This window comes from Triturus cristatus, chromosome 3_2 (genome assembly GCF_964204655.1).
Source record: "Triturus cristatus chromosome 3_2, aTriCri1.1, whole genome shotgun sequence".
NCBI lineage: Eukaryota > Metazoa > Chordata > Amphibia > Caudata > Salamandridae > Triturus > Triturus cristatus.
This window is the reverse complement of record NC_140584.1, coordinates 1,102,660,457-1,102,674,525: the sequence shown is the minus strand read 5'-3', so window position 1 is coordinate 1,102,674,525 and position 14,069 is coordinate 1,102,660,457. Positions and strand designations below refer to the sequence as shown.

General features: G+C 43.1%; 1 protein-coding gene across 1 annotated transcript in view; it reads right to left on the bottom strand.

Annotated features, from left to right (window-relative positions):
* SLC13A5 (solute carrier family 13 member 5) overlaps nt 1–14,069 on the bottom strand; it is a 321,734-nt gene that overhangs the window by 34,737 nt on the left and 272,928 nt on the right. The window contains exon 7 of the mRNA XM_085649894.1: nt 10,056–10,178. Coding sequence (XP_085506020.1) covers nt 10,056–10,178 — 123 coding nt within the window. The remainder of the gene's footprint in view (nt 1–10,055; nt 10,179–14,069) is intronic.

The following is a 14,069-nucleotide window of genomic DNA, read 5'->3' as shown; positions in this document are numbered from 1 at the left end:
AAATACGAGACAGCATATTCTCGTTAGCCAACGGAAAGTCGCCAGGTCCGGATGGACTGCCGACTGAATTCTATAAGGCTTGTATTAGTACCACAGCTGCTGAAGGTGTATGCGGCTGCGTTGGATGAATCCACGCTCACTGATACGCAAAATGAAGCCTTGCAGGTATCCCTCCTCAAGCCTGACAAGCACCCTGATTCGCTGGGCTCTTATCGCCCACTAGCACTCCTCAACACCGATTACAACATTTTAGCATCACTACTTGCTAAACGTCTTTCACCTTTAGTGAAAACACTGGTACACCCAGACCAGAACGGGTTTGTGCCAACTAGGAACACCTCACTCAATCTCCGTAGGTTTTTTAGGCTACAGCAATACGCGACACACAGATGGCCTGGCTCTGGCTGCCTGGTGTTGGACCTGGAGAAGGCCTTCGATTCTTTGGAATGGCCTTATCTGGCGGCAGTGCTGAACAAATACGAGCTAGGTGACCATTATTTAAGTATGGTCCAACTGCTGTATCAGCACCCTACTGTTCGGGTCCGCACTGGTAGGCTTGTGTCTGAACCCATTAGAGTGAGGTGAGGGACACGTCAGGGATGCCGCTGTCCCCGCTGCTTTTTTCTCTAGCCATGGAGCCATTGGCGATGATACTCTGCAGAAGTGGTGAGGAGTGGAGCATACAGCTGGCGCTGGGATGCACGCCGTGTCTCTGTATGCCGACGACTTATTGTTATATGTACGTGACATCACTGATATTCCCGCATCCATAGCAGATGTGCTGAGGGCCTTTGAAGAAATGTTGGGCCTCCGAGTAAATTGGGCCAAGTCCGGAGTTTACCCCTTTAGCGTGGACACGGTAGAAACAGATGTGCTCATCAATGGCTCGCTTCTCCCATGGTATCCCACCACCTTTCGCTATCTTGGAGTCCTCATATATCGAACAACCAGTGATTTGTTGGAGGGCAATTTAATGAGAGCGATTTTGGCGGTAAGGGCCCAAGTACAATTTTGGAAGTCGCTACCGTTGAATGTTGTGAGCCGCGTTACCCTGCTGAAGATAATCATCCTTCCTAAGTTATTATATTATTTCTCAAATCTCCCAGTTTATGTTCCGACCAAAATCTTCAGTGAGCTGGAGCGTTTGTCCCGTGACCTCATATGGAACAAAGGCAGACCCAGAGCTGCGCTGTGGAAATTGCATGCTCCTACCACTCAAGGGGGGTTGGCTGTTCCCAATATGGAACTGTATTACATAGCATCTCAGCTGCAGTGGGTAACAAAGTGGCTAAATGGCAATAACCTGGAAGAAACGGCGACCCTGCAGCAGCCGTGGACTCACGCTCAAATATATCACTTATTCCATCCAGCTGCTAGGCCCCCACGTCCATCCCAATTGCATCTGGGATTAGCATATAGATGTTACAAGAGAAGCTTATATCTGACTCGGTGACTCTCCCATATGCACCGATACTGCCGCTCTTGGGGACGCCTATAGGGAATACAGGCACCTCCGAAGCCATTCTCACACATTGGCATACAGCAGGAGTAGATACTCTCGGCGACCTCTACAGGGATGGCACACTCTTAACATTTCAGGCATTGGCGGAAGACACTGGCTTGCCTACAGGGCAGTTCCTTCTCCATGCCTCTCTCATAAGAGCTCTATTGGCCCTTTTGGGAGATTTAACGTGCGAACCACCGACACATCTGTTGTTGTAGTATTTGTATGTGATGGGGGCGGGTTCGCACATAGTACACTGGCTGGTGACAACCTTACTCACGCATACGCTGAAACCTATGCTGACTCTCCACACCCGCTGGGAAAGGGACAGAGGCCAACCCTGGACAAACAAGGAGTGGGATAACATCTTAGCTGGTGCTACGTATGTACCAAGAAACTCTAAGTTCAAGTTAATACAAACATACATCATGCAAAGGGCGTATCTTTTCCCTGACAAGATAAACAGATATTTTAACATTGCCACTTCTGAATGCCCACGCTGTCGACAGTTCGACGCGGATCTGCTCCACATGATATGGTCATGCACCTCCCTCCAAACCTACTGGAGAGAAGTTGCTACAACTTTAGTGCTCTGCACTGACACGTCTTTGCCACCCACATGGGAAATCTGCATTCTGGGGGCTATGTTAGGTCCAAGAAGAACAAAGTCACATCACGATTTAGTGACCTAGGTTTGATAGTCGCCAAATGCTTAATTACAAAACGATGGAAGCAGGGAGACCCCCCAGAGACGATCAGCTGGAAAAGATCACTTAAGATATGGGCACAAGCCGAGAGTACGGCATTGCACAGGGAGGAAACGGCAGGACTTCGCAAGTACCCTATAGCGCAGCACTGGGACAACGTACTCACATCCTTCAGCAGCGAAGAAAGCGGGGAAGGCGATGACACCCAACTAACTGCTACATAATATACAAGCTGAAGGTCCCGGGCGGTGGAGGGCGGGGCATTGGTGGATAGCAGTCACAATCTATTAGCCGCCACCCCATAGAAGAGGACTGATGTGGAGAGCCCCTCCCCCTTACTATCCAGTCACTTACCGCCATAACACTGACTCCCAACACCCACATGAGTCCAAGTTCCACCCTGTCGAGTCACCATGTTGTAACATATAAGATACACGATCCCACACTCAGTCATGTAATGGTTATCTTATTTGCATCTCAATGGCAGCTATTTAAATATGTTCTTAAATGTTGTTATTTAGATAATATATCTTTTATTGGCGCATTTTCTTTTATCCTTATTTCTTTTGCTTTGGAGGAATCCCCTCATTGAAATGTTGAAGTGATCAAACACTATTGCCTCCAACATCTGCTAGTGTTATGAACGTTAGTCACGAATCGATTGAATGCAACAAGGAATGCTAGTATATGGCGTTGGCGATTTTCTTTGCAGATTGGAAACTCTGGGGATGTACGGCGGGCAAGCAATTACAGTGATGCAAGAGAAACTGTCTATTGGTAATAAATATGTGCGTTATCACGCAATGGAAACACTCAGTTGTAACACGAACAGTAGCTTTAGATTGTATTATTGTCGTATTGCTGTGTGCAAATTCGATCTATGTACTAGATAATTCTGTGTTGTCATGTAATGTAAGACAATGAAAAAATAAGAAAAAACCAATAAAGATATTAAAAAAAATAAAATAAATGAAGCTCCAGGAGTGTAAGGAACGAAACGCGTTGGCTGGATTTTAATGTTTATATTGAAGAAAAATAATAAAGGAGATACTTTGAAATTCATACTGGTCTTGGACTTTTTTCTGGTGCACCTCCTCATATTTTGTAAGCTTTTGATCTGCGGGAAGAATTGTGCACAGGACACTATACTTGTTGTCATTGGCGATTGAAGTGCAGTCTATACAGTCTGCCGCTCGCTTTGTCCTTCCTAATTATTATCGTTATAAATATCATTAGCCCAAACCCTAGCTCATACTGGGTTAATCCATGAGTTGAATTAAAGAATAGCTGGAACATGGGTCACATGGCATAGTGAAACATATGTATTTGAGAAATATATGAATTGGGGCCTGGTATACATTATTGATTAGTGTCATTAAGAAGCCTGCAACGGTTGATGTCAAAGGCAAAACCTGTCAGACAGCTGCTCTTCTTAGAAGTCATAGTTAATAACTCTGAAATTAAATACCAAAACAAACACATGGTTGAATCAGTCCCAAAATCCATTTCAGCATTGGAAACACTACTGAAGGGACTCGGAGATATCAAAGAATAGGGTCTGTCGATTTGGCAGCGCCTAAAACTGTGCCAGAAATCCAATCACTAAAAAAGGGACATTACCTCTTTCCAACAGAGACTATAAATTACATATATCTAAAGTAAGTGGAGAACAGAATCAACAACCATTCAGAATGTGGTCAAAACTATGGAAACTGAATAAGAAAGCCACTGACCAAGAGGACAGGAGCGAACAAGATTATTTAAGTATTTGAGGCATTCCAGAGGAATTCAAGAGGGATATGATGTAATTTCTCAAAAATGTTCTTCCAAATCTATTGAATATCCTTTGATCCTCCACTGGAATTTCAAAGAGGACACATGAGGAGAACACAGAATAACAATAACTCGTTCAACCCTTTGTAGTTACTGGCGTGTTTGTTGGATCATCAGAAAGCCCGTCAAGTTATCACATGCAAAAACAACAAGGTAATGGGTGGAATACTTGAATTAATCTCAGCCACAGGCAATCGCTTGGGGCAGCATCCCAATCCAACATAATTCACCTAGCATGACACCTCAATTTGGACCCAGCCATATGCAAATCAGTATTGACCAAATACTTGGGAACAGTCCAGCCCGAACTGCCAGGCCAAGTTCTCCCTGAACTGGCACACAAGCAACCTAGGACCAGTTTCACCCTAGTTAGGGATTTTCAGCCAAGTATAACTTGCTTCCAGTGGCACAGTGAGTCTGGGGTCTACATTTGGGCATGCCTGGTGCACTTAGGGCATCAAATGCCAAAACAACAAGGTGATGGATAGAATGCTTGAATTAATCTCAGTCGATGGCAATTTCTAAGGCCGCATCCTAGGGTGCTTGTGTTCCGGTACAGGGAGGACCTGGCGATTGTCAGTGGCAGAGATTAATTCAAGCATTCCATCCATCACCTTTTTTTTGCATTTGACGTCAAGTTATCACAGCAGCAAAGAAGCATTGCCCATAACAATATGAGAATCAGTCAACAAACATCTTGGTGAACTTCTCCAATGATACTGATATTAAAAGAAAAGGATTTCTGCACTTAGACAATGCCAACATTAATGGGGTACCCGCTACAGCATACTAGAACCACCAATAATTTTGATCATCATGCACAGAAAAATTAAAGAATACGGGGCTCTGAGGACTTGGAGACATTTCTGGTAGCAATAGAATCACCAGGAATGGGTAATGCCGATCAAGGTTCTTCAGTGGTCAGACATAAATATAGTTAAATGGTGAGATAAATGTGAATCAAAGACATTCTAAGCCAAGAGACGAATCAATATCACCCCTTAAAAACTGACAGTGCTACAAGTAGTTTCCTTGGCTTGTCGGAGGGAAATTAGAAGGTGTAATGTATAAATGATGCTTGATTAAGATGAGGGCTATAAAGTATCATTCCATTTGCCCCATCATCCTGTGTCTCTTCCTTCCTTTTTTATTTTTTAGTATCACTACATACTTATTAACATAAAATCAGAGATACTTTCATGGTGAGAATAAAAGGAAGGTAGGTGTGTAGTTAGGGACTCTAGGATTGAGCAATATAGAGAAATTCCTAAGGAAGGCTAGACTTGATAAATTCAGGCACTGAAACAATAGAATATGAGGTCAATTCGTTCTGCCACAGAATCCCTTATGTCCCCAAGTGAACCATTGATTATAGAACACGGCTGAAAACAAAGGGCATCGGTACAGCAGAATGTTAAACCCCAGTCTCCAGAGTAGAGGACCTTCAAATAACCACATGCTGACCAGGGAACAAAGCCGAACGATTGTGTTGGGTCTACAGCCCAATGTACGTGCACCAACGATATCGCTCGTTCATAGTTAGAGTAATTTCTTTAAAGGTTCAAATAGAGACAGTATTCTGCCTCCCCCTTCTTGCTGTTGTTTCACTTACCGCTCTTTTTTTGTCTTTAATTCCATACCCGACTATAGTTGATACAACATAGAGAAGAGAAACAGTAGTTTAATATAATGGTTATTTTCTTTGTGCCCCAGATCCTGCTGAAAACCTTGGGTACCCAATACAACGATCATAAAATTACAAAAAAGACAAAGACTAAGTTCTGCTTCTATTAGTGGCTTCAGTGGTGATGCTGGTATAGGATTTTGCTTTGACTGATATGATGAGCTGTCTGCTTGTTGCACGGGGGGATTTCAGTATCAGGAAGTTGTTGGGAGCTGTGTTTTTCTTCTATTTTCTTTCCAGTCTGCAGATTGATCATTTATTGTCAGCAGGTCTCTAGAGTACCAAGTTGCTTAAGGCTTTGGCTTGCACTCGTGTGTTTTAATTGTGGTGTGAATATTCATATTGATTACAAAGGTGGTGATCTAAGTTGCTAAGAGTGGGAAATGTCATGGTAGCAGCTCCACGTAGTTAAGTGTTACTTGCTTGCCTCGGGTATAGGACCAGGAGGACTTGTGAATGGCCTCCTCCTTTCTAATGTGTATGGCCCACACGATGGATGCTGTAGCCTATGGGACCAGGATGTCTAAGATGTGCGAGGATGTGAGTGTGAAGCACATTTCTGCGATAAAGTCGGCATTAAGTTCGAGAAAGATAATGAGGCTTGAAATGTAGGGTGTGTGATATACTGCAGAGCAAACGCTAATGTGCATGAGTTGGAATGTGTGTTCGGCAGTTTGAGGATGTGTGGTAGTTAGTGAGATGTTTAGGAGTATAGATCTGTGTGTTGTGCCATTGCTATGTGAGTGTCTTGGGTGCTTAGGTGTGGATGTGATTGTGGAGATTAGCAGATTAGGGTCCTGGGTGAGACACATGATTATATCTTACCTTGTGAGGTTCAGTGGAACAGGGGTTCTGGCCCAAGGCCGGGTTGCAACATGGTCACACAGGCAGTGCTCTTGCGTGTCTGCACTTTGCTGGGAAAACCGGGCAATGGTAAGACCTGAATAGTTGACTGAAGCAGGGAGTAGTCGGGAGGTGATGTCTCTTGCTGTGCAGATGGATGGTGGGAAATCCAGTGATATCACTTCTTATGCAGAAGGAGGATGAGAAATGGCGTTCTCTTGACTGGGCTCTTCTTTTAAATATGGTTCTGGTGAGAAACCATTGGTGTGATTTCCTATGCAGATGGATGATAGGAAATTAAGCCTGCTATCCTGGCTTTGTCTTTTAAACATGATTTTTGGCAGGGAACCAGTTATGTAATTTCCTGTGCTGATGGATGATGGGAAATTCAATAATATTACTTCTTGTGCAGATGGACAAGGTTAAATCTAGTGATGTCACTTCCTGTGCAGATGGATGATGGAAACGAAGTCTCCTTGACTGGCATCTTCCTTGAAAGATTATTTTTGGATGGAACGCAGTGATGTACCTTCCTGCACAGAGGGATGATGGGAAATAAAGTGCTATCACTTTCTGTTTAGATGAATGATGGGAGATCCAGTGATGTCACTTCCGGTGCAGATGGATGATGGGAGATCAAGTAATATCACTATCACAGATGAATGTTTGGAATTCAGTGATGTCACTTCTAGTGGGTGATGGGAACTTCAGTGGCAGAGAGGAAGCAGCAATGCACTTGGCTCTCCTGCCCATCACCAGAGGAGAAAGTAAGGACAATGAGTCATAACACCTGTTTTCTCCCGGAGATTGCCACACTGTCTGTACCAGTGTGTGCTCAGTTTCAAGGCTATTAACCAGCAAAATACCTTAAGGCACATGGAGCATCAAAAATAACAGAGGGCCCTAAGGAGTGTCCCATAAACCCAAATGTCTGTTTTCAAAGTATTCATATAGTGATTTGTGGTGCCCCAAAAGGACAAGAGTCCACCAAAAGCATGTTCTGAATCCTCTTGGGACTGCCAGGAGCAGCACAAACACCCCTTGACCTGTATAAGAGTTCACTTCATTTTGAAAATTGTGCCGCCCAAAGTCTCCCCACCATTCAAAAGGTTCATGACCCCGGAGAAGTGTCTCAGTGGTTCAAGCACTCATGTGTTGACATGGCTACATGGACCCTTTAGATTTCTGTGTTCTCTGTGATTACTACACAGTCCGGTTTAATAATAGAAATTTGAGTTTTAGTGAAATGATTACAGTTTTGTACTGTCTACTGTTAGAAGTATGACAATGCCCATAGAAATAGCCTGTGAATAGGGAAAAGTCAGACTAGATATATATTTGTGGAGCATCCAGAAATGTTTTTTATTGAAATTTATATTTTTTACTGATAAATGTGTGGTGCCACCCTGTATAAACCAGTGCATCTTTTACTTTTATCTTTCGTAGTGTGTGAATATATGGGAATATAGTAGTTTTTAGGACTAGGATCTGCTGCCGTGCAAGTCATTGAAGGTGCCTCAGGGCCAGGGAGTCTAGACTACACATAGAGATTTATTAATATGACCTTTGTTTACTGTGCACCTCCTGTATTTTGTGAGGCCCTTAGAAAGTTTTCCCATTTGTGTTGTCACAATTTTTGTACTTTTGTGCTCTTAATATTAAGTTTTGCTTGTATAGAAGTACTTTTTGTTTTTAAAGATTACTCACTGACTGGGCATTGATTTATTGAGTGTTATTTGTTGAGTTTTGAGTTTCTAGCTCATAACAACTCTCTAACAAGTTTTGGGCATCTATGCCTCAGTACACTGAGACTCAAGTGCTAATAGGGGCGCTTTGTCCCCACTTTGGTGTTCTGCAGTATGGGGGCCTGGGAGCCATAAGCAAAAGACCCGGGCCATATGTATCATTCCAAATTGCGATCGCAAACGCCTAAATTCGCAGAATTTTGGCGATTGCAATTTGGCTCAGTGGTATGTATGAAAGCAAAACTGCCTCGCAAAATAAGGAATCGCAAAATTTGCGATTCCTTATTTTGCGATTGCATTTAAGGAATCGTAAATTGCTATTCCTTAAATGCAATGTAAGACGCACAGAAAAAATGCAATTTGGCCTGAAGGAATTGCAAATTACCACCAACTTCAACTTAGTTGTAATTACGATTTCTTTGAAAAATTCACTTTTTTGCATTTTTCAAAGTGCCATGTGCCATACATGCCCTTAGGGCATGCATGTGTGTTACATGTGCACACATGCACATTTCAGGGGTGCAACAGGGTGTCCTTTTGACACCCTGGCACCCTTGAAATTGCATACTCAGTATTGTCTTCCTATTCATTCCTATGGGCCTATAGGCCCATAGGAATGAATGGGGAGGTATTCCTTAATTGCGAATTGCAATTTGCTATTCGCAATTAAGAAATATGTAGGATTCGCAAAATTATTTGCAAATCTTACATACATAGCATTTTGCTATTCTCAAATAGCGATTCTCTAAAAATCGCTATTTGAGAATCGCAAAACCTGAGTTTCATACATATGGCCCCCAGTATGTTACAGTTGAGGTGCAGTAACTTCTGATTGTCCTAAGACCCTTCAGTCGGGATTTCTCACAGTCAGGATACACATACAACTCTAATAAATGGGATTAGACACTCTTATAACATACTGTTACCTCTCCACTGCAGACCAATTTCAGAGTAATGCTGATTGTTACATGCTGATCATAAATTTTATTTCTCAAACTACCAGGCTGCCAGATTGACAGACATCTGCCACAAAGGTGACTCCTTCTCTAGTCTCCAGCCCCACTGAATGCATGCATGAATCGCGTGTGCCACCAGGTAGTTCTTGGCGATAAACCCCCAAAGCAGAGATGCATCTCAAGGACTCAGAAAACGAAGGTTCTCCAAGTGCCTGTTGTGGTGTCCCAGTGCGGTGCGGGGCAGGGGGTACAGTCACATGTTTTTCTATCTGAATATATGCCAAAGTTTCAATAGTGGTTCCATACAACATTTTCTGGCATAAATGGCATTAGAAGAATTGCCCTAACATAAGCAGTCTCTCCAACACCATTAGCATTGGTGTTACAACAACAAAAGGGTGCCCATGGTAGGTTCTGCAGCAGCGTTGTTATAGAGTGCAATACATGAGGAGCAGGTGCAGAGGGGGGCCTACAGCTGGGTCTCCAATTTGGGTCCCAGGTATCCGAAGTATTAATTGGTACTAATGAATCTGGATTATAAATGTATGCACACGACTACAATAACTCCATACTTACTTCCCTGCAGCACTAAATGTTGATTTTGTGAGAGGTATAGAGGAGACCAAAGAGATATGTGGGCAGAAAATGTCAGGCTTGCACAATCCCACTCCATTCAAAATAAAATATCTGTAAACATGTACGCCTGACAAGCATCATAGGAAAGAAGACACGAGTCAGACAAGGCTGGGGTCAGATTTTGCAATTACTAGAGGATATACTTACTTAAATCCCAAGAATGAAAATTGGAGCCACAGCCAGGCTAGTGTCAGCATCAATATCATGTTGGGGAAGGCAAACATAAACCAGGAAGCAAAGTTTATAACATCACCGTTTTCGGGAAAGAGTCTGCAATAAGAAAACATTTTTAAACTCACTGTGAAAAGACTGTAAGTATGTATAGAACATGAATCCGAGCACACAGTACTCTATTCACATTTGCACTTGTACATCCTAAGTATCCAGAACAATGCACTCACAGTTACCTGTTCACACTAACCAAGAACTGTAGAAGCACCATGCAAACAGACAAATACACATATGCATACCCTACACTCAGATCAATGAGTCGCCATGGACACAGGTCTATGGATATACAGACAACCATGCTGCCCATGCAAGAAGAGCAACACATAAGCAGACCCCCACGGGTAAAGAAAGAATCCTGTGCTGGAGGACACATGGTGATGCGCATTAATAGGAGTACAGGGTGATATTCAGACCTTCAGATCAACAGGCCGATTTGTGCTGTAGATTCCCAGATGCTTTGTTCTGGAGGCTGCATATGGATGTTCCATGCACTACGTCCATCACTCTAACATAGAACATCTCTTCACGTCTAGTGGATCTGACAAAGCGCGTTACCGCGCTATAGGTAATTGTGAAAACATCAGTGAGCTCCCCTTTTTCACTGAAAGGGTTGTAGCCCTCGGCGCCACTAGTGTGTCGATAGGAGGAGACCCAGATGATGAAGCATGTCACCTTGGTGAGTGATGGGAATCCATCCTCCTGAAAGGGTTATAATATTTTTAGGCCAAGTGTTGCTCTAAGATTTATCAGACCCGTGGATACTTTGGTTGTGTTACGTAACTTGTTTGGGGAATTTATCCACGCACGGTCTTGAAACGTTCCCTTAGATCCCTTCTTCCTTTTGAGTTTTTGTTGATCTTTTAAAGTGCTCCATTACGTTCAACTGCAGTTTCCGACGCCACTTCACACCTATGCACTCGGCTTCCCTGGTGCAAGTAACCTGGTTCCTAAGGTATCCACGGGTGGGGTGGGTCTCCAACCTCTTGTCTTCCACGGGGTTTCTTCAGGGTCCACTGGGAATGGTCTTCTTTCTTCAAAATTGCAACTGTGACTTACACGTTGATTTGTACGAAGAACACGGTCGTGTTCCTTCTCCTCACCTTGGGTGGTTCCTTTGGTCCCTGGCACTTCTACGTCTGAATACCATCTGGATTCGAGTTGTGGTTTGCATACCACTATTTTAGTATATGGTTTGGTCTCCACCTGGGGACCACTGTGTATTCTGTGCTACTTACCTGTTTCTATTGAAAAGTATTGTGTGCATTGTGTACATCTCTGGCTAGGAGATACCTGTATGTGTTAGTGAGTGTCTTATAATAAATGAATATTTTTATAAATACAATGTGTGGCTCTATTTCACTTAATCAATACCTGTAAGATTATGTTCTGGTAAAACAAGCTGCTTTACACTCCTTCTGGACAAAGCCTGAAGGCTGCTCTCCACAGCTACCACTTAGAGAGCGTTCTAAGGTTGTCTAAGACCACTCAAATCATCATAAGGGTTATCTGGATCAGTGCAGGGTGTCCACTTACATAAGTGTACATCACATATTCAGCCAGCCTCTCACATTCAGTTTTAAGGATTCAGGTCAACATAGCACCAAAAAGCACAAAGCAACAACTGTGAATATCTGGTGGTTCCGGCCCGGGACAAAGTTACAAGTTCAGGCAAACTACGATGGAGCATGGCCTAGCCATAGGGACCCAGTTAGGCCAACTGAACATAGTACCTTAAATCTTGGTCAGCAGAGTGTTGCATGGATCCGTGTCAAGATGCATCACGCAGCCAAAGTGATGTGTCAGTTCCAAAATGAGGCAAGTTTGCGATGCGAGAGCCTGCATCGTCCTTGAGTATCCCGTCGACGGGGCTTGCGATGCAAGCTCCAGCATCGGGGATTCGGTGCACAGTGAGACAATGCGTGAGTTTCGAAGAGCTGAAAGACTGAGATGCGGAGTCCGGATGCATTGACAAGGCCGTAGGGTTTTAAATTGTGATTCTAGAGACTCTAAACATGAACTGGTTATCGCTTCCCATTTAGAAATTACACTTATAAAATGTAACAAGCCAACTTCACTGTTGTCCTTTATGGAGAGATAGGCTTTGCCGTAGTGAAAAATGTATGTAAGAGTTTTTCACCACCAGGACATGTAAAACTTAAAAGAACATCTCCTACTCTTTAAATATATATTGCACCCTGCCTTCTGGGCTGTACAGGGCCTACCCTAGGGGTGACTTATATGTCTTTAGGGCCTGGCAAAAGGTATACTTTGCCAGGTCAACATGGCAGGTTAACTGCACACACAGACTCTGGATTGGCAGGTTCTACACGTTTAAAGGGCTACTTAAGTGGGTGGCACAACCAGTATCATTTCAGTTCAGTTCAATAGTTCTTTATTCGATGGTTAAAAATCATCATAAAAGAGTACACATTTATACAATTAAAACAGTATTAAATCAATATACAGAACATTGAATGACTCTATATATATACAAATAATTCATTGCTCACGTACAATCCTCATGGATGGGTTTCCTAAAACTGACAAATTGACACTTTTACAATCTTCAAGATTAGTGCTGCCCTCTAGAGACTCTAAGTCTAAATGCGAATTTTAAAAAACTTGTCACTGCACATAAAGTTAACGGATCACTGGCCCTTTGTAAAAAAGTCAATGCCTCCTTAGCTCGAGTAAATCTTTCCTTTTTTAGAATGCCTTTTAAAAATCTGCGTCTGGGGAGGCTGTAAATAGGGCATAATAGTACAAAATGAAGGGTGTCCTGCGGAGACCTATTGTCGCAGCCGCAGGCACCCTTCTGCTCAATTGACATACTAAAACCAGCTGGGTCAGCTAATAAATAAGGTAAAAAATTGAGCCTAAAACGTGCCATTAAAAACCTCTCTTGGGCATTATAAAGAACACAGAGGTACGGTTCCATCCCACCAGTCGTTTCAAGCCTACTGTGGGTGCTCACTGAGGGTTTACTCCCTTCTAGTGTGCTCCTAGCCGCTACTCTTAATTCCAGGAAGCTTCTCTTTAATTTTAGCTTATCCTGTGCTGTGATCGATAGAGGGTTGAGAAACATCTCTAGGTGACCCATATTTTCCAGAGTGTTCTTAGTATAGTTGATCCATGGGATTTTCAAGTGTTTGTCTCTTCCCAAGCAGTCTTGTATGATCAACCTACTCAGTGCGGCTTCAGGGTTCGTCCATAAATTGATGTATTCCCTAAGATTGCAGGTCCCAGAAGATGGCGCTTCAATAACTCCCTCCTTGCCGATTCCAAGTTTACAGCTGCCTTCGCCTCTTTTTCTGTTGATTTTTTTTTGACTAATGACGGCGCCACCCTTCCAGAGCATACTATTTGGGATGCCTTTAAAGCAGCAGCACGTGACTTTATCATTAATTATGTCGCAAACAAACGTAAAACTGCTCGATGGCACACCAAAAACCTCCTTTCAGATATCAAGAGATTGGAACATACATATTTCACATCCCACTCTGCTGATAGCTTGACGGCCCTTGTTGCAGCAAAAATGAAATTTAATGAGAAATCTACAGAAGATGCCTCCCTGTATTTGCTGAAGTCGACTGCTAAATTTTATGGGGGTAGGAACAAAGCAGGGAAACTCCTAGCTAACTATCTGAAGATTAAGCACAACAAGTTAAATATTGAATCTATTTATGACTCTGATGATAATTTGAAACATGTAGATGCTGACATTCTTGCTGAGTTTTCACGTTTCTATGAGACTTTGTACACACCGGGGACTCAACCTTTTACCAGCTCCCTCGCCCACTTTTTTTCTACTATCCGAACACCCGCCAATTTCCCTCTCGACCTTTCCTCTTTAGAATCGGACGTCACACAAAAAGAATTGCTTGCTGCTTTGCAACTCCTCAAACTCAACAAGGCTCCTGGTCCTGACGG